The sequence below is a fragment of the Sardina pilchardus genome, chromosome 10 (genome assembly GCF_963854185.1).
Source record: "Sardina pilchardus chromosome 10, fSarPil1.1, whole genome shotgun sequence".
Taxonomy (NCBI): Eukaryota; Metazoa; Chordata; class Actinopteri; order Clupeiformes; family Clupeidae; genus Sardina; species Sardina pilchardus.
The window spans coordinates 34,153,100-34,173,099 of NC_085003.1; the positions used below are offsets into that span (position 1 = coordinate 34,153,100).

Sequence of the window (20,000 nt, forward strand, 5' to 3'; positions counted from 1 at the left end):
TGAAGGTAGGACCCTAGTTAGGACACGAGTGCTCAAAGAGACGACTTAATTCATCCATGTTTTTAAACGTTCCTCATTTGTTCTATCTAGAGGAAAGGAGACGACTTCATTCATCCATGTTTTTAAACGTTCCTCGTTTGTTCTATCTAGAGGAAAGGAAACGACTTTGAGATGGTGTCGTTCTGGCTGGCCAACACGTGCTGCTTCCTGCACTGTCTGGAGCAGTATAGTGGAGAGGAGGTGAGTAGCACACGCTTATACATGTTACACACACTTACCACATGCTACCACACGCTTATACACGCTTACACACGCTTATACACGCTTATACACGCTTACACACACTTAGTATGTGCTACCACACGCTTATACACGCTTACACACACTTACCACACTTATACACACACTTATACACGCTTAGACACGCTTATACACGCTTAGTATGTGCTATAAACACGCTTATACATGCTTACACACACTTAGTATCTGCTACCACACACTTATACACACTTACACACACTTAGTATGTGCTACCTATGTACTTACAGTATACACACTTACACACGCTTAGTATGTACAGGCACCCCCACACACTTATACCTGTTTCCACACACTTCCGCATGCTTACCATATGCTTCCACATACTTAGCACACGCTTTCACATGCTTAGTATGCACTTCCAGGCACTTAGCACACGCTTTCATATGCTTAGTATGCCCTACCACATACTTAGACTACACTTTAATGTGCTTAGTATGCACTACCACATACTTAGACCACACTTTAATGTGCTTAGTATGCGCTTCCACATACTTAGACCACACTTTAATGGGCTTAGTATGCGCTTCCACTTTTTCACACATGTTTTCACAATCTTAGCATGGGCTTCCACACACTAACCATATGCTTAGCATGCACTTCCTCACACTTAAACTTGTTTCCACACACATAGTATGTACTTCCACACACTTAGCACACAACTTTCAGATGCTACACTGAGCTCCCCTCCTTCTTTTCTCTCCCCACATTCTGCCCTTTGACCCCAACCCGACCTCTGACCCTGTGCAGATCTACACCAAGCTCAACACCCCTCAGCAGAACGAGCACTGCCTGGTGAACTTTGACCTGGCTGACTACCGCCAAGTGCTGTGTGACCTCGCCATTCAGATCTACCAGCAGCTCACCAAGTGTGTGGAGGATACCCTGCAGCCTCTCATCGGTGTGTGTGTGTGTGTGTGTGTGTGGAGGATACCCTGCAGCCTCTGATCGGTGTGTGTGTGTGTGTGTGTGTGTGTGTGTGTGTGTGTGTGTGTGGAGGATACCCTGCAGCCTCTGATCGGTGTGTGTGTGTGTGTGTGTGTGTGTGTGTGTGTGTGTGTGTGTGTGTGTGTGTGTGTGTGTGTGTGTGTGTGTGTGTGTGTGTGTGTGTGTGTGTGTGTGTGTGTGTGTGTGTGTGTGGAGGATACCCTGCAGCCTCTGATCGGTGTGTGTGTGTGTGTGTGTGTGTAGGATACCCTGCAGTCCATGATCAGAGTATAATGTGTGTGTGTGTGTGTGTGTGTGTATAATGTGTGTGTGTGTGTGTATAATGTGTGTGTGTGTGTATAATGTGTGTGTATAATGTGTGTGTGTGTGTGTGCAGTGTGTGGGATGCTGGAGCAGGACTCTATCCCCGGGGTGCTGGGGGTGAAGGGTGTTCTGTGTGTGTGTGTATAATGTGTGAGTGTGTGTATAATGTGTGTGTGTATAATGTGTGTGTGTGTGTGTGTGTGTGTGTGCAGTGTGTGGGATGCTGGAGCAGGACTCTATCCCCGGGGTGCTGGGGGTGAAGGCGACGGGGGTGCGTAAGCGCACGTGCAGCGTGACGGAGGAGAGCGGGGGGGCGGCTCTGGACTCCATCCTGCGCGCGCTGAGCGGCTTCCACGCGTTGCTACGGCAACACGGCGCTCCGCCCCACCTCATCCGCCTCGCCGTCAAGCAGCAGTTCTACAACGTCTGCGCCGCCACCCTCAACAGCCTGCTGCTGCGCAAGGACATGTGCTCCTGGAGCAAGGGCCTGCAGATCAGGTAACCACCACAGGGGGCGCAAGGGCCTGCAGATCAGGTAATCGCCACAGGGGGCGCTACAGATCATGTGCTCCTGCCGCAAGGGCCTGCAGATCAGGTAACCACCACAGGGGGGAGCTAGAGATCATGTGCTCCTGGAGCAAGGGCCTGCAGATCAGGTAATCACCACAGGGGGCGCTACAGATCATGTGCTCCTGGAGCAAGGGCCTGCAGATCAGGTAATCACCACAGGGGGCGCTACAGATCATCAGATCATGTGCTCCTGGAGCAAGGGCCTGCAGATCAGGTACTCACCACAGGGGGCGCTACAGGAGCAAGGGCCTGCAGATCAGGTAATCACCACAGGGGGCGCTACAGAGCAAGGGCCTGCAGATCAGGTAATCACCACAGGGGGCGCTACAGGCCTGCAGATCAGGTAATCACCACAGGGGGCGCTACAGAGCAAGGGCCTGCAGATCAGGTAACCACCACAGGGGGCGCTACAGGCCTGCAGATCAGGTAATCACCACAGGGGGCGCTACAGATCAGGTCACCACCACAGGGGGCACTAGAGATGAAGGAAGGGCAGCGGTGTGACTGTGAGGCTGCGTAGCTGATGCCAGTGTTTCCCAAACTGTCTTCCTCACTGCGTAGCTGATGCCAGTGTTTCCCAAACTGTTTTCCTCACTGCGTAGCTGATACCAGTGTTTCCCAAACTGTCTTCCTCACTGCGTAGCTGATACCAGTGTTTCCCAAACTGTCTTCCTCACTGAACACCTGTCAGGACCGCTTGGGTCAAAGATACACAAGAGAGAAGTATCTTTAAAGCCAATTCTATTTTGTATTTGGTGTTATGGCTCTGTTCAGAGGAAGTTCCCCATCTTTCCCTGAACTCCATGGAAAGCCTAGACAGGGAACAGCAGCATCCTCAGGGGACTCAGTTTAAACCGGGAGAGTAACTCTATTCCTCCCGAACAGAGCAAGCAACACTGACTACAGGATGTCATTATTTTAAGTTAATCACTTTGAGGTGGAGCTGGGGAGGAGGTGGGTTGCAAAGCAGCGAGCAGAGAAAGCAGTGATAGTAACAGACTGACGCAGCTTAAGTAAGGCGCCCTTATGAGAGAGACGAATGGAGCGAATGGAACGATCAGCTGAGCGGAACAGCTGATGTGGGAGTTTAGCATAGCTAATAAGAAACTGACAGCTGACAGCGGGTTTGACCTTGCGGCCTGCCAGAACTAACACAGAGTGCTTGATTTATCATTTCAAAATCTGACTGCCGTCATCACGTATAGAATTGACCAAAAGTTAAATTAGTTTTCCTGTTCAGCTGCATGATAAAACTGACCATGAATGTCACCCACCCCCACACCAATCACATCAGTGAAAGCATATGTTCCAGTGTGCGATGTACACTCTTTTGAGATGGCACCCACCCCCACACCAATTACATCAGTGAAAGCATATGTTCCAGTGTGCGATGTACACTCTTTTTGAGATGGCATGCACCCCTCGGCTGGGTGAACCCCGCCTGACCTGCCGGTGGATTTGGATTCCGCCCGCCAGCTCAGGCTGGAAACCTGCACATCTATCTCCTCTGTTCCCTGCCAGAACCTTTGGCTCCAATCACAAAGCAGCTTATCCAAAAGATCCACCGGATGGTTGCTCTGATTGGTTGAAGGATTATCCAAGCGTACAGAGTCATGATTTGAATGATGCCTATAGAGCTCGACAGTCCCGCCCCTCCTCTGAAAGATCACACCTCTCCCTACTCCCCACACTAATGGTCAATCTTAAAAGATTAAGTTTAGTATGGTGATAGCCAGACAGACTAATCCACCCCCTTTTTAATGTTTTTACATTTTTTATATATATGCCTTTTGCGCTTCACAGAATGGCAGTTATTACCGGCCAGTGCTTCTGAATATTCTAAGATGGAATTTGGCTTTTAATAGAACAGATGCTAGTCTGGCTATCACCATAGTAAGCTCAATCTTTTCAAATTGAACATTAATCTGGGGAGGCTGCGCTTTTTCAATGGGCATAGTTCAAATGACTGATCGCTTTTTTGACCAATCAATCAACCAATCAGACCAACGATCAGGTGCGTCTTTTGGAGAAGCTAGTTTGTGATTGGAGCCAAAGCTTGTGGACAGGAAGCAGAGACAGATGTGCACGGAGGTATTCTAGTATATAACTGGAGAGAGTGACTAAGTGCACGTGGAGGTCTTCTATATAACTGGAGAGAGTGACTAAGTGCACGTGGAGGTCTTCTATATAACTGGAGAGAGTGACTAAGTGCACATGGAGGTATTCTATATAACTGGAGAGAGTGACTAAGTGCACGTGGAGGTATTCTATATAACTGGAGAGAGTGACTAAGTGCACGTGGAGGTATTCTATGTAACTGGAGAGAGTGACTAAGTGCACATGGAGGTATTCTATGTAACTGGAGAGAGTGACTAAGGGGAGATAGATGTGCAGGTTTCCAGCCTGAGTTGGGGCATGTCAGCCAGGGGTCAGCCAGGGGTCAGCCAGGGGTCAGCCAGGGGTCAGCCAGGGGTCACCCAGCCTGCACAGATGCAGCGCTCCAATAAAACCAGCCTCTAGATGGCGACAGTGCAACACAGTTTGGAGGTAGTCAGTTTTGGAGCTGAAGTCATGGAATGTGATTTAAATAGCCTACAATTTTGGCCGACTATTAACTATTATCACCAACGAAACATAACATAAAAACTCATGGACTTCTCCTGTGGCACACTTGTGCAGTCTTCATGGCACAAGTAAGACAGTAATCATTCATTGCTATAATGTATGTGTGTGTGTGTGTGTGTGTGTGTGTGTGTGTGTGTGTGTGTGTGTGTGTGTGTGTGTGTGTGTAGGTATAACGTGTGCCAGCTGGAGGACTGGCTGCAGGACAAGGCTCTGTTGACCAGTGTGTGTGTGTGTGTGTGTGTGTGTGTGTGTGTGTGTGTGTGTGTGTGTGTGTGTGTGTGTGTGTGTGTGTGTGTGTGTGTAGGTATAACGTGTGCCAGCTGGAGGACTGGCTGCAGGACAAGGCTCTGTTGACCAGTGTGTGTGTGTGTGTGTGTGTGTGTGTGTGTGTGTGTGTGTGTGTGTGTGTGTGTGTGTGTGTGTGTGTGTGTGTGTGTGTAGGTATAACGTGTGCCAGCTAGAGGACTGGCTGCAGGACAAGGCTCTGTTGACCAGTGTGTGTGTGTGTGTGTGCAGGTATAACGTGTGCCAGCTAGAGGACTGGCTGCAGGACAAGGCTCTGTTGACCAGTGGGGCCAGAGAGATGCTGGAGCCGCTCATCCAGGCCGCGCAGCTGCTGCAAGTCAAGAAGAAATCACAGCAGGACGCCCAGGCCATCGCCTCCATGTGTACCGCACTCACCGCCGTACAGGTGTGTGTGTGTGTGTGTGTGTGTGTGTGTGTGTGTGTGTGTGGACGCCCAGGCCATCGCATCCATGTGTACCGCACTCACCGCCGTACAGGTGTGTGTGTGTGTGTGTGTGTGTGTGTGTGTGTGTGTGTGTGTGTGTGTGTGTGTGTGTGGACACCCAGGCCATCGCATCCATGTGTACCGCACTCACTGCCGTACAGGTGTGTGTGTGTGTGTGTGTGTGTGTGTGTGTGTGTGTGTGTGTGTGTGTGTGGACGCCCAGGCCATCGCATCCATGTGTACCGCACTCACTGCCGTACAGGTGTGTGTGTGTGTGTGTGTGTGTGTGTGTGTGTGTGTGTGTGTGTCAGTGGCTAGACGTGTGTTTGCACAGTTAATGATGTGGCTGCTTCGTCCTTACAGATCGTGAAGATCCTGAACTTGTACACTCCAGTGAACGAGTTTGAGGAGAGAGTCGCCCCGACATTTATTAAGACCATTGAGGTGAGGACGTGTGTGTGTGTGTGTGTGTGTGTGTGTGTGATTGTGTGTGCAGTTAGTAGGTTTGATTGTGCAACAAACTGTATTGCAGGTTGTATATCCTTTAGTATGTATATGTTTATATGTTTATGTTTATATATATTTTATATGTGTTTATACATGAACATGTTTCCTGACTTCCTCCTTTCTCCTCTCTCATTTTCTATACCTCCGCTCTTCCTATCTCTCCTCCTCCTCTTCTCCTCCTCTTCTCTCCTCTCACCTCTCCTCCTCTCTTCCCTCTTCTATACCTCAATTCTTCCTCTCCTCCTCCTTTTCTCTCCTCTCCTTCTTTCTTCCTCTTTCTTCTCTCTCTTCTCTCCTCCTTTCTTTGCAATTTCTCTCCTCTTCTTCTCCACCCTCTCTGTCCTTTTCTTCCTTTCTTCTTCCTCTCCTCCTCAACTTTCCCTCCATCCTCTCCTCCTCCTCCTCCTCTCCTCTCCTCTCCTCCTCCTCCTCCTCCTCTCCTCTCCTCCTCCTCCTCCTCCTCCTCTCTCTCCTCTCCTCTCTCTCTCCTCCTCCTCCTCTCCTCCTCCTCCTCTCCTCTCCTCCTCCTCCTCTCCTCCTCCTCCTCCTCCTCCTCCTCCTCTCTCTCCTCCTCCTCCTCTCTCTCCTCTCCTCTCCTCCTCTCCTCTCCTCTCCTCTCCTCCTCCTCTCTCTCCTCTCCTCCTCCTCCTCCTCTCTCTCCTCTCCTCCTCCTCCTCTCCTCCTCCTCCTCCTCTCTCTCCTCCTCCTCCTCTCTCTCCTCTCCTCTCCTCCTCTCCTCTCCTCTCCTCCTCCTCTCTCTCCTCTCCTCCTCCTCCTCCTCTCTCTCCTCTCCTCTCCTCCTCTCCTCTCCTCTCCTCCTCCTCTCTCTCTCCTCTCCTCTCCTCCTCCTCCTCCTCCTCCTCCTCCTCCTCCTCTCTCTCCTCTCCTCCTCCTCTCCTCCTCCTCTCTCTCTCCTCTCCTCTCTCTCTCCTCTCCTCCTCCTCTCTCTCCTCTCCTCCTCCTCTCTCCTCCTCCTCCTGGTCTCAGGCGTGTCTGCAGGGCCGTAAGGAGTCATCTCAGCTCCTCATGGAGACCAAGAACATCTTCCCCGTCACCTTCCCCTTCCATCACTCCTCCGTCGCCCTGGAAACCATTCTCATTCCCAACAGCCTCAACCTGGGCTTCCTCACACGAGTGTGAACACACACACACACACACACACACACACACCAGACCTGTGAGCCATATCAGGTATATGTTCAGTTAGTTTGGCTGCATGGTATGCAGATGATGTGACTCCTGTGTCATCCAGGCGTTGACAAACAGGGTGACATACCCAGGTGTGTGTGTGTGTGTGTGTGTGTGTGTGTGTGTGTGTGTGTGTGTGTGTGTGTGTGTGTGTGAGTGTGTGTGTGTGTGTGTGTGTGTGTGTGTGTGTGTGTGTATTACAGCTGTGCACACATGTGTGGAACTGAAAGGGATCCTACAGGACAGCAGTGGCCTCTTCCTCCCTTTCTATATCTGGTGCCCTGACCACATGCTCTTAACTGTGTGTGTGTGTGTGTGTGTGTCCCAGTGGGCATTTGATATCAATTTGACATCAATATGACATCGAACATTGACGTCAAAATTACGTCACGAAATAGGTCTAGAATGAAAGTCATATTGACGTCAATGTACTGATGTCAATTTGATGTCAAGATTTTGACCTCTGCTGATGTCATTTTGATGTTATTTTGATGTCATGTTTTGTCGGGATTTGATGTCAATTCAACATGTATTTGATGTCATGATGGTTGATTACGTTTTGATGCTATTTTGATATCATTCAATATCAGGCTTTGATGTCAATTCAACATTTATTTGACATCAAGATGTCATGATGTTGATGTCATTTCCATGTCAAGTTTTGTTAGCATTTGATGTCAATTCAACATTTATTTGATGTCAAGATGTCATGATGTTGATGCATAGGAAGACAATGTTTTAATGCTATTTTGCTATCATTCAATATCAAGCTTCGCTGTCAATTCAACATAAATCCGAAATCAAACATTAATGACAAAAGTATGAACATTTATTGACAAATTTTGATATAATTTCAATGTCAAGAATCACTCAGGACAGGATAAGAAAGCGTAGACCCCCAAACCAGACTGGAGCCACTTGTGAATAACCTGTAACACAGATACATAAATGTACATTTCATTAGAGAGCTTTTCGGTAGAGGGTAGGTTTTATTATGGCTATGGCTATGGCTATGGCTATGGCTATGGCTATGGCTATGGCTATGGTTATTTAGCAGACGCCTTTGTCCAAAGCGACATACAAATAAATAACAATACAAATTAAATTAACAGTGAACAATTACAAACTAGGGAGAATAGTAATATTATCAGTAAAACAATAATTTTAAGCACTAACCTAATGAGAAATAAAACAGTGAAATGAGAATAGCAATCAAATAAGTCACTCAGTTAATTATATATAATAATAATAACTAAAGCATGGTATGGCTAAATTTAAGGACAATAGCAAAATAAATTTCAAATTCTATCAATAGACAAATTATAACAATTACAGCATAAATATTACAGCAGACAAAGGCATTTAAGCATGTTGACATTTACCTTCACTTCGTCCTGAACTAGTAACACCAGTTACAGAGGCATATGGTTATTTTTTATTATTAATGTTTAGACCAAAAGTCAAATAAATCAAATGTAAAACTGTTTAGCTTACTTCACTTGGGTGGCAGGACAGGATGAGAAAGTGTAGACCCCCAAACCAAACTGGAGCCACTTGTGAATAACCTGTAACGCAGATACATAAATGTACATTTCATTAGAGAGCTTTTCGGTAGAGGGTAGGTTTTATTACAGCAGACAAAGGAATTTAAGCATGTTGACATTTACCTTCACTTCGTCCTGACTAGTAACACCAGTTACAGAGGCATATGGTTATTTTTTATTATTAATTTTTAGACCAAAAGTCAAATAAATCAAATGTAAAACTGTATAGCTTACTTCACTTGGGTGGCAGGACAGGATGAGAAAGCGTAGACCCCCAAACCAGACTGGAGCCACTTGTGAATAACCTGTAACGCAGATACATAAATGTACATTTCATTAGAGAGCTTTTGAGGTAGAGGGTAGGTTTTATTACAGCAGACAAAGGCATTTAAGCATGTTGACATTTACCTTCACTTCGTCCTGAACTAGTAACACCAGTTACAGAGGCATATGGTTATTTTTATTATTGATGTTTAGACCAAAAGTCAAATAAATCAAATGTAAAACTGTATAGCTTACTTCACTTGGGTGGCAGGACAGGATGAGAAAGCGTAGACCCCCAAACCAGACTGGAGCCACTTGTGAATAACCTGTAACGCAGATACATAAATGTACATTTCATTAGAGAGCTTTTGAGGTAGAGGGTAGGTTTTATTACAGCAGACAAAGGCATTTAAGCATGTTGACATTTACCTTCACTTCGTCCTGAACTAGTAACACCAGTTACAGAGGCATATGGTTATTTTTTATTATTAATGTTTAGACCAAAAGTCAAATAAATCAAATGTAAAACTGTAAAGCTTACTTTACTTGGATGGCAGAACCCCCAAACCAGACTGGAGCCACTTGTGAATGACCTGCAACACAGATACATAAATATGCATTACGTTTATCATCAGAAAGAAATGGCCAAATATTTATCATAACCAATAATACACCCCATTAAAAAATGCATTATATTGGGATCCACAGAATATGGTGCTGATCATTTTAGCTCCTCTTCCCATATATTCTAAACATTCACCACAAAGTGTCTGGTCTGTGCCAAGGCAAAGCAAGGACATACATGAAGTCAACAACTGCCTCTTCTATTTTGCCTCTTCTCAGTTAAATCTTACTCCAAGGAACGTTCAATGTCATTAAATGAACTCGTAGACAGACAGTATTTCTACGTGAAAATTTAAAACAAATAGCCTCGTGCCCTTTGTGCATTTATATTTCGTAAAAGTTAGAGAGTAATCTCTAGCAGCTACAGTTCAATCTAAAAAGTCACCAGGAAACACGTCTGGAAACCGGACTTTTTAGATTGAATAGTAGGCCTGTTTGCTGGTTTCTAACGTGTACAAAATATAAGCACGAGTCCCAAAGCTATTTGTTGCTGCCAGCAGAGAATAGCCGTGTTCAAGTTCAACTCCAAATGACCTTTTGCAGCAACGAGAGCTGCCGGTGGCAGCAGGGGCGGGGATGCAAACGCTGCTATGAAGTTGTACACTCTCTACTTCCCGTAGTGTAGACTTGGCTAGACTTGACCATGTGATGAATCACGAGGCACGGACCCGCACGGACCCTTGTGGATATGAGGAGGCATCTAAACACCTGCACATACGTCAGGGATGTAAAAGCCAATTAGGGCAAAGACCTGACGTCATGAAGGCAGGGTCTAGGCTCCGCTGCTCTCCGCAGTATCTCCAGACCGGCTGCTCTTTTGCGGAGCAGCCGCCTGGCCACGCCTTGCTCCCGCGATAAGTTGAGGCCATGTGATACCGACTGCCGAGTCGAAAACACACCCATCTAGACCATCGTGGACAGATTTTTAACCACGTGCATCTTGTGCTGCGCAGTTTTTGTGCTGCGCAGCCAACTTGAACGCGCCTAATGTCGAGCTATGACGTATGTGTTTGAGCATGCGTCAGCTGGTTAGCGCTACCTTATTAGAACTAGCAGGCTACTGCTAACGTCATTCATAATTTAAAACCATTAGCTAGCAGCTAACGTTATCCCGGACTGGTGAACAATGTGAAATCAGCCTCCCTCCCAGAAAGAAATGATGTTTAGACACATCCGAATTGGCCTTCGTTTTCTTAAAGACTCCCGAGTCCAACATCTAAGCTTTCATAACGTTAACAAAAACTAGTTTTCCTGTAACTTTAATGCTATCGTTAGCTAACAAGCTAACGCTAGCTAACGCAAGCCAACTTTTGTTGTTCACAAACACAAAGTTAGCGTTAAACCAAATTAAACGTTGCTCATTTTAAACTCAGTTCTGAGTTTAGCTTTCATTAAAAGGGTAACAAAGCCCTAGTTGGACAGGATTTAGCCCTGTCTAAAGTGGGCTAAATTAGCTTGCGAAAGCTAGCAGCTAGACCGTAGCTGGTGTGTAAATATGAGCAATATCTGCAGACCAGCAAATCTTCGGATAATATCAGCAAATAAAGCTAGATAAGTACTGCTAGGTTACTTGTGTTATGGAAGTACTTTTTCAGTGGATAGACTCGGTAGCTGCATAAATAAAGCATATAGGAGCATACTTACAGTGAGCCTTCAGACGCCGCTGTTTCGTCTTCCACTTCATCAACGAGAAATTTGAAAACTGAAGGAGCCGTTAGGACTGGAAAGGGCGCTTCGATGTGCGTATCCGCACGGAGTCCGCCGCAGAGGGTCCGTTTTGGAACCCTCTGCTGTGTGGGTCAGGATGTTGAAAAACTCGCGTCGATTTACAATGAGTAGGCTAATAATATACCTTTTCAGACATTTTAACAGACGTTGTTTTGACATAAATTTCACATCAATTTGACGTCTTATTTCCTGACATCAAATCAACGTTGATTTAATGTCAATAATATAGACCTGAGATGTAGGGACCAGAAAAAACATGTTAGATTGATACCTTTGTTGGGCCTCTTTACAACCACAAGGAAATCATTACAAAATATAATGAAATTATGCATATTTATGCACGTCATACATGTTGGTCAAAATCTTGACTACTTGTTGATGTCAAATTGACGTCAGGATGCCAGCTGGGGTGTGTGTGTGTGTGTGTGAGTTAAAGCTGTGCTCTACCTGGTGCCTTGGCCCACATGATCTTAACATTGTGTGTCATGCAACTTGAGTGCGAATAGGTCTGTGAAATACTATTGCCAGAAATAAATGTTTTAATATGCCTGTTGAAAACTGAATGGAAAATAAAATAATTGTTATTACCCCTTCGTGTCCTGTCCCTCCTTTTATGGCTGTAACTGAAAGATCTACTGACGCGTGCTGCGCGGCTCCAGACGCGTTTATTTTCGCATTAAATGAGCTGATGACTAGTTGCGCAGAGCGCAGCCGCTGGGGTTCAGCGCTCGCGGCTCCTCTCGCTGTGACTGCTGAGTGACGGAGATCCTGTTCGCTCACTCCGAAATCCTTGTTCAAATGGACACACCCACTAAGTCAAGCACCTGTCACAAGACGACTGGGCGGCGAAACGAAGTCAAAGTCCACACGACAGGTGAGCAGGAGGACAAGTCCAGCGCGGCTACACACTTCCACCGAGGAAATCCGATGCTGTGGATAAAAAAAATAGTAGCCTAGCCTAAAAAAAAAAAACCTCCGTGTGAACAGTCATTAGACAAAGTGTCAAGGAAACGGAAAACTATGCGGTTGCCATGGCCCTGTTGGAGCTATACACTAAGGTAAGTAGGGCAGGAAATGAAAGTGATTTAAATTAACTAATTTTTATTTCGACTATTCTGTCGTGGTAAGTGTTATTTTTACATTGAGGAAATCATGGAAATGCATAACTTTGTCAAGACACGATAACAAGTGTGGCTCCGTCATGTGTAGGGTAGCCTAACATATGTCACCAAGGTCGACGAGATTCTAATTTGGCAAAAGTGTATTTTAAACGCAGTTGTCCAACATCATGTAGTGTTTGAACATGTTCCCTACAAGAGTGTGAGGAGGAAGTTGGTGGCTGATTTTACCACATTCCTTTAGAGTAGGGTGACCAGGCGTCCCCGGTTTCAGGGGGCCGTCCCCGTTTTTGGTTGCCTGTCTCCGGGAAAATACAGAAAAATAACTTACGTTCCTGTTTTTGAAGATAAAACTTGTATTCAATGGTAGTCAAACTGAAAATGTCACATTTTTGGGATTATGTTCCGGTTTTGGTCTCGGACCATTCTGGTTGCCTTACTTTTGCAGTACAACCGCGTCTGGATCCCGGACCCTGAGGAAGTGTGGCAGTCTGCGGAGATCCTGAAAGACTACAAACCGGGAGATGATGTTCTTGAACTACAGCTCGAGAATGGCACGGTTAGTAGCCTAAACCATTCACTTGGTCCGTGATTGAATTACACCAGGTATTTCTAAGCGCATTCTATTTTCTGACAGAATAATAATGATAATTGATGTGGTATTTAAAGCAAATGTGCAACAGGCTTTGGTTATCTGTGCAGGAGATGCGGTACCCGGTGGAAACGGGGAACGTGCAGCTCCCCCATCTGCGGAACCCCGACATCCTCGTGGGGGAGAACGATCTCACCGCCCTCAGCTACCTGCACGAGCCGGCCGTTCTGCACAACCTCCGAGTGCGCTTCGTGGAGTCCAAAATCATCTACACCTACTGTGGTGAGACAGAAATCGAGATTATACTCTGAAAATAAGCATTAGACCTAGTCGCAGCCCAATCGACCTGTAGGTGAGGTCCTCCTCTTTAGCTGTGTTGCTGTAGGTGAGGTTCTCTTTAACTGTGTTGCTGTAGGTGAGGTCATCTTTAGCTGTGCTGGTGTAGGTGAGGTCCTCCTCTTTAACTGTGTTGCTGTAGGTGAGGTTCTCTTTAGCTGTGCTGGTGTTGCTGTAGGTGAGGGCCTCTTTAACTGTGCTGGTGTAGGTGAGGTTCTCTTTAGCTGTGCTGGTGTAGGTGAGGTTCTCTTTAGCTGTGCTGGTGTTGCTGTAGGTGAGGTTCTCTTTAGCTGTGCTGGTGTTGCTGTAGGTGAGGTTCTCTTTAGCTGTGCTGGTGTAGGTGAGGTTCTCTTTAACTGTGCTGGTGTTGCTGTAGGTGAGGTTCTCTTTAGCTGTGCTGGTGTAGGTGAGGTTCTCTTTAACTGTGCTGGTGTTGCTGTAGGTGAGGTTCTCTTTAGCTGTGCTGGTGTTGCTGGGTGTATATATGTATATACAGTATGTATGTATATCTAGTGTAGTAACCATAGACATGTATATATGTATACAGTATGTATGTATATCTAGTGTAGTAACAGTAACACTGCTGTAGTAGTAGTGCTGTAGTAACAGTAACAGTATAGTAGTAGCAGGGGTGTAGTGGTAAAATAAGAGAGGTGTGTGTGTGTGTGCAGGGGTGTAGTGGTAAAATAAGAGAGGTGTGTGTGTGTGTGCAGGGGTGTAGTGGTAAAATAAGAGAAGTGTGTGTGTGCAGGGGTGTAGTGGTAAAATAAGAGAGGTGTGTGTGTGTGTGCAGGGGTGTGTGTGTGTGTGTGTGTGTGTGTGTGTGTGTGTGTGTGTGTGTGTGTGTGTGCCGGGGTGTACTGGTAAAATAAGAGAGGCGTGTGTGTGCAGGGGGTGTAGTGGTAAAATAAGAGAGGTGTGTGTGTGTGTGTGTGTGTGTGCAGGGGGTGTAGTGGTAAAATGAGAGGTGTGTGTGTGTGTGTGTGTATGTGTGTGCAGGGGTGTAGTGGTAAAATAAGAGAGGTGTGTGTGTGTGTGTGCAGGGAGTGTAGTGGTAAAATAAGAGAGGTGCGTGTGTGTGTGTGTGTGTGTGTGTGTTCCTGCTGTAGGCATCATCCTGGTTGATATGATGTATGTGTGTGTGTGTGTGTGTGTGTGTGTTCTGCTGTAGGCATCATCCTGGTTGATATGATGTATGTGTGTGTGTGTGTGTGTGTGTGTGTGTGTTCTGCTGTAGGCATCATCCTGGTTGATATGATGTTTGTGTGTGTGTGTGTGTGTGTGTGTGTGTGTGTGTGTGTGTGTGTGTGTGTGTGTTCTGCTGTAGGCATCATCCTGGTTGATATGATGTGTGTGTGTGTGTGTGTGTGTGTGTGTGTGTGTGTGTGTGTGTGTGTGTGTGTGTGTGTGTGTTCTGCTGTAGGCATCATCCTGGTTGATATGATGTGTGTGTGTGTGTGTGTGTGTGTGTGTGTGTGTGTGTGTGTTCTGCTGTAGGCATCATCCTGGTTGATATGATGTATGTGTGTGTGTGTGTGTGTGTGTGTGTGTGTGTGTGTGTGTTCTGCTGTAGGCATCATCCTGGTTGATATGATGTGTGTGTGTGTGTGTGTGTGTGTGTGTGTGTGTGTGTTCTGCTGTAGGCATCATCCTGGTTGATATGATGTGTGTATGTGTGTGTGTGTGTGTGTGTGTGTGTGTGTGTGTGTGTGTGTGTGTGTGTGTGTGTGTGTGTGTGTGTGTGTTCTGCTGTAGGCATCATCCTGGTGGCGGTGAACCCCTACAGGCAGCTGCCCGTATACGGGGACGCGGTCATCCACGCTTACTCCGGCCAGAACATGGGCGACCTGGACCCACACATATTCGCCGTGGCCGAGGAGGCCTACAAGCAGATGGCCAGGTGAACTGACACACACACACATCTAGTGAAGAGGAGACAGAGCAGTAAAACACACACACACACACACACACACACACACACACACACACACACACACACACACACACACACACACACACACACACACACACACACACACACACATATCTCGTATTGACGTGCCTTGTTGTTAATGGACTGATGCTGCACGGTGCTAAGCGAATAGGTTGAGGACGCAGGAGTTAGACCAGCGCTGGATGAGTTGGAACGCACCCTTAGTGACCAGCGCTAGAGGAGTTGGAACGCACCCTTAGTGACCAGCACTAGAGGAGTTGGAACGCACCCTTAGTGACCAGCGCTAGAGGAGTTGGAACGCACCCTTAGTGACCAGCGCTAGAGGAGTTGGAACGCACCCTTAGTGACCAGCGATAGAGTTGGAACGCACCCTTAGTGACCAGCGCTAGAGTTGGAACGCACCCTTAGTGACCAGCGCTAGAGGAGTTGGAACGCACCCTTAGTGACCAGCACTAGAGTTGGAACGCACCCTTAGTGACCAGCGCTAGAGTTGGAACGCACCCTTAGTGACCAGCGCTAGATGAGTTGGAACGCACCCTTAGTGACCAGCACTAGAGGAGTTGGAACGCACCCTTAGTGACCAGCGATAGAGTTGGAACGCACCCTTAGTGACCAGCGCTAGAGTTGGAACGCACCCTTAGTGACCAGCGCTAGAGGAGTTGGAACGCACCCTTAGTGACCAGCACTAGAGTTGGAACGCACCCTTAGTGACCAGCGCTAGAGTTGGAACGCACCCTTAGTGACCAGCGCTAGATGAGTTGGAACGCACCCTTAGTGACCAGCACTAGAGGAGTTGGAACGCACCCTTAGTGACCAGCGCTAGAGGAGTTGGAACGCACCCTTAGTGACCAGCACTAGAGTTGGAACGCACCCTTAGTGACCAGCGCTAGAGTTGGAACGCACCCTTAGTGACCAGCGCTAGATGAGTTGGAACGCACCCTTAGTGACCAGCGCTAGAGGAGTTGGAACGCACCCTTAGTGACCAGCGCTAGAGGAGTTGGAACGCACCCTTAGTGACCAGCACTAGAGTTGGAACGCACCCTTAGTGACCAGCGCTAGAGTTGGAACGCACCCTTAGTGACCAGCGCTAGATGAGTTGGAACGCACCCTTAGTGACCAGCACTAGAGGAGTTGGAACGCACCCTTAGTGTGGACAGATGACCAGCGCTAGAGGAGTTGGAACGCACCCTTAGTGACCGGCGCTAGAGGAGTTGGAACGCACCCTTAGTGACCAGCGCTAGAGGAGTTGGAACGCACCCTTAGTGTGGACAGATGACCAGCGCTAGAGGAGTTGGAACGCACCCTTAGTGACCAGCGCTAGAGGAGTTGGAACGCACCCTTAGTGACCAGCGCTAGAGTGTGAACGCACCCTTAGTGACCAGCGCTAGAGTGTGAACGCACCCTTAGTGACCAGCGCTAGAGGAGTTGGAACGCACCCTTAGTGACCAGCGCTAGAGGAGTTGGAACGCACCCTTAGTGACCAGCGCTAGAGGAGTGTGAACGCACCCTTAGTGTGGACAGATGACCAGCGCTAGAGGAGCCCATTAAACTTCTATTCATTGTGCAGCCCTATCGCACACCCTCACTTCAACACACACACACACACACACACACACACACACACACATTATATCAGTAGTAAACATCACGAGGCGCCTGCATCTACACACACACACACACACACACACACACACACACATTATATCAGTAGTAAACATCACGAGGCGTCTGCATCAACACACACACACACACACACACACACACACACACACATACACACACACACACACACACACACACACACACCTTATATCAGTGTGTCTCCACGTCCTGCAGGAACAACAGGAACCAGTCGATCATCGTGAGCGGCGAGTCCGGCGCTGGGAAGACGGTCTCCGCACGCTACGCCATGCGCTACTTCGCCGTGGTCAGCAAGTCCAGCAGCAAGACCCGCGTGGAGGACAAAGTTCTGGCGTCCAACCCGATCACAGAGGTGAGTGGACCACAAGGTTCTGGCGTCCAACCCGATCACAGAGGTATGACCACAGATTCCAGCCCGCCTGCATATGCCATCATGGCTCACATGGGATCTGAGATCCGCTCTTGTTTTGAAGGTAAGCTATAGTGTTGGGATCTGAGATCTGCTCTTATTTTGAAAGTAATCTCTTAGTGTTGGGTTGTGAGATCCGCTCTTGTTTTGAATGTAAGCTCTTAGTGTTGGGATCTGAGATCCGCTCTTATTTTGAAGGTAAGCTCTTAGTGTTGGTGTGTGAGATCCGCTCTTATTTTGAAGGTAAGCTATAGTGTTGGGATCTGAGATCCGCTCTTATTTTGAAGGTAAGCTCTTAGTGTTGGTGTGTGAGATCCGCTCTTATTTTGAAGGTAAGCTATAGTGTTGGGATCTGAGATCCGCTCTTATTTTGAAGGGAAACTCTTAGTGTTGGGTTGTGAGATCCGCTCTTATTTTGAAGGTAAGCTATAGTGTTGGGATCTGAGATCCGCTCTTATTTTGAAGGTAAGCTCTTAGTGTTGGTGTGTGAGATCCGCTCTTATTTTGAAGGTAAGCTATAGTGTTGGGATCTGAGATCCGCTCTTATTTTGAAGGGAAACTCTTAGTGTTGGGTTGTGTGTAGCAGGCTGTGCACCAGGTGCTGTGGCCCTGGTTCTGTGTAGTGTGCTGAGACTTGTCACGGTGTTTTGTTTGCAGGCTATTGGGAACGCAAAGACCACCAGAAACGATAACAGCAGCCGCTTTGGGAAGTACACGGAGATCAGCTTTGACCAGCGCCACCAGATCATCGGCGCCAACATGAGGACCTACCTGCTGGAGAAGTCCCGAGTCGTGTTCCAGGTGAGAGTTTAAAAAGTCATTAGTTTACCACTAACCACACTCAGATATGTTACAAAGATTGCCTTTCACAGACAATCACAAAGCAGGACAAATCACATCTGTGACACACTCAATGATGACTGATGACGTGACACACACACACGTAACCCATGGGACATAAACACACACACACACGCAAAACTCATGGGTCTCAAACACACACACACACAACCCATAGATGAGAAACAAACACAAACACGCTCACACACACACACACACAAACACGCAACCCATGGGTCAGAAACACACACACACACACACACACACACACACACACACACACACACACACACACACCCATGGGTCAGATAAGATTAACATTTTAGCTGGAAGACAGAAAAGTCAGTTCTGTGAAGCCAATTCCGGGACTTAAGTATTGGAGTAATGTGGTCAATTCTTTTAGTTTTCATGAGAGGAGGACATCCCAGGGTCCAGAAAGTCCTGCCACAAATTCTTTCTAACTGTGCACAGGTGATATCACTAATTATCTGATCTACCTGGCTGCTAATTAAGATTAGCTGGTTTACTAAATGGTTGGATCAAATACTTGGCAGGACTTTTACTTTTTAAACCCGGGATGTCCACTTCTGTACTTCAGTTTTTTTCTTTTTGAGACATCCAGTTGTTGATCTTGTCAATACACAGCCAGAGAGATTCAAAGGGACCATAGTCATTAGGCGATAAAGTTAAATGAAGTCTGCAGAGCTATGATAGGAAATGAGATTATTTTGGATGATTTGTCCAAGTGGGAGCATATAGAGGTTGAATAGTAGTGGCCCCAAGATCGACCCATGGGGAACGCCACAGGTCAAGGACGTTGGCGTTGAGGTACAGTTGCCGATGGCAACAAACAAACTCCTTTCTTGTAGATATGATTTTCCAGGTGCTCCAGGTAGGGCAGTCGACAGCGCTCTGTGACCCCTGTGCAGGTGTGGGGTCCCTGATGTTGGGTCTGGGCAGGTGTGTGGTACCTGATGTTGGGGTCTGGGCAGGTGTGCAGGTGTGTGGTCCCTGATGTTGGGGTCTGTGCAGGTGTGCAGGTGTGTAGTCCCTGATGCTGGGGTCTGTGCAGGTGTGCAGGTGTGTAGTCCCTGATGTTGGGGTCTGGGCAGGTGTGCAGGTGTGGGGTCCCTGATGTTGGGGTCTGGGCAGGTGTGCAGGTGTGTGATCCCTGATGTTGGGGTCTGGGCAGGTGTGCAGGTGTGTGATCCCTGATGTTGGGTCTGGGCAGGTGTGCAGGTGTGTGATCCCTGATGTTGGGGTCTGGGCAGGTGTGCAGGTGTGCAGGTGTGTGATCCCTGATGTTGGGGTCTGGGCAGGTGTGCAGGTGTGTGATCCCTGATGTTTGGGTCTGTGCAGGTGTGTGGTCCCTGATGTTGGGGTCTGGGCAGGTGGGCAGGTGGGCAGGTGTGGGATCCCTGATGTTGGGGTCTGTGCAGGTGTGCAGGTGTGTGGTCCCTGATGTTGGGTCTGTGCAGGTGTGTGATCCCTGATGTTGGGGTCTGTGCAGGTGTGCAGGTGTGGGGTCCCTGATGTTGGGGTCTGGGCAGGTGTGCAGGTGTGGGATCCCTGATGTTGGGGTCTGGGCAGGTGTGCAGGTGTGGGATCCCTGATGTTGGGGTCTGTGCAGGTGTGCAGGTGTGGGGTCCCTGATGTTGGGTCTGTGCAGGTGTGCAGGTGTGGGGTCCCTGATGTTGGGGTCTGGGCAGGTGTGCAGGTGTGGGATCCCTGATGTTGGGTCTGGGCAGGTGTGTGGTCCCT

At 47.7% G+C, this 20,000-nt stretch overlaps 2 protein-coding genes and 1 long non-coding RNA gene across 3 annotated transcripts in view; 2 read left to right on the top strand and 1 right to left on the bottom strand.

The window, feature by feature from the left end:
- Window positions 1-7,506, top strand: part of myo5ab (myosin VAb) — a 44,591-nt gene extending 37,085 nt beyond the window's left edge. The window contains exons 36-41 of the mRNA XM_062546535.1: window positions 151-240; window positions 1,069-1,219; window positions 1,782-2,067; window positions 5,281-5,455; window positions 5,858-5,938; window positions 6,989-7,506. Coding sequence (XP_062402519.1) covers window positions 151-240; window positions 1,069-1,219; window positions 1,782-2,067; window positions 5,281-5,455; window positions 5,858-5,938; window positions 6,989-7,141 — 936 coding nt within the window. The 3' untranslated portion in view covers window positions 7,142-7,506. The remainder of the gene's footprint in view (window positions 1-150; window positions 241-1,068; window positions 1,220-1,781; window positions 2,068-5,280; window positions 5,456-5,857; window positions 5,939-6,988) is intronic.
- Window positions 7,507-7,864: 358 nt separating this feature from the next.
- LOC134094521 (uncharacterized) lies at window positions 7,865-11,756 on the bottom strand. Its single transcript, XR_009940447.1, has 5 exons — window positions 11,266-11,756; window positions 9,539-9,590; window positions 9,253-9,323; window positions 8,968-9,038; window positions 7,865-8,118 (listed from the first exon to the last, which is right to left on the bottom strand). It is a non-coding gene; the product is annotated as an uncharacterized LOC134094521 (long non-coding RNA).
- A 466-nt stretch (window positions 11,757-12,222) lies between these two features.
- myo5c (myosin VC) overlaps window positions 12,223-20,000 on the top strand; it is a 51,082-nt gene continuing 43,304 nt past the window's right edge. The window contains exons 1-6 of the mRNA XM_062548064.1: window positions 12,223-12,407; window positions 12,916-13,026; window positions 13,170-13,341; window positions 15,151-15,295; window positions 17,186-17,342; window positions 18,057-18,200. Coding sequence (XP_062404048.1) covers window positions 12,381-12,407; window positions 12,916-13,026; window positions 13,170-13,341; window positions 15,151-15,295; window positions 17,186-17,342; window positions 18,057-18,200 — 756 coding nt within the window. The 5' untranslated portion in view covers window positions 12,223-12,380. The remainder of the gene's footprint in view (window positions 12,408-12,915; window positions 13,027-13,169; window positions 13,342-15,150; window positions 15,296-17,185; window positions 17,343-18,056; window positions 18,201-20,000) is intronic.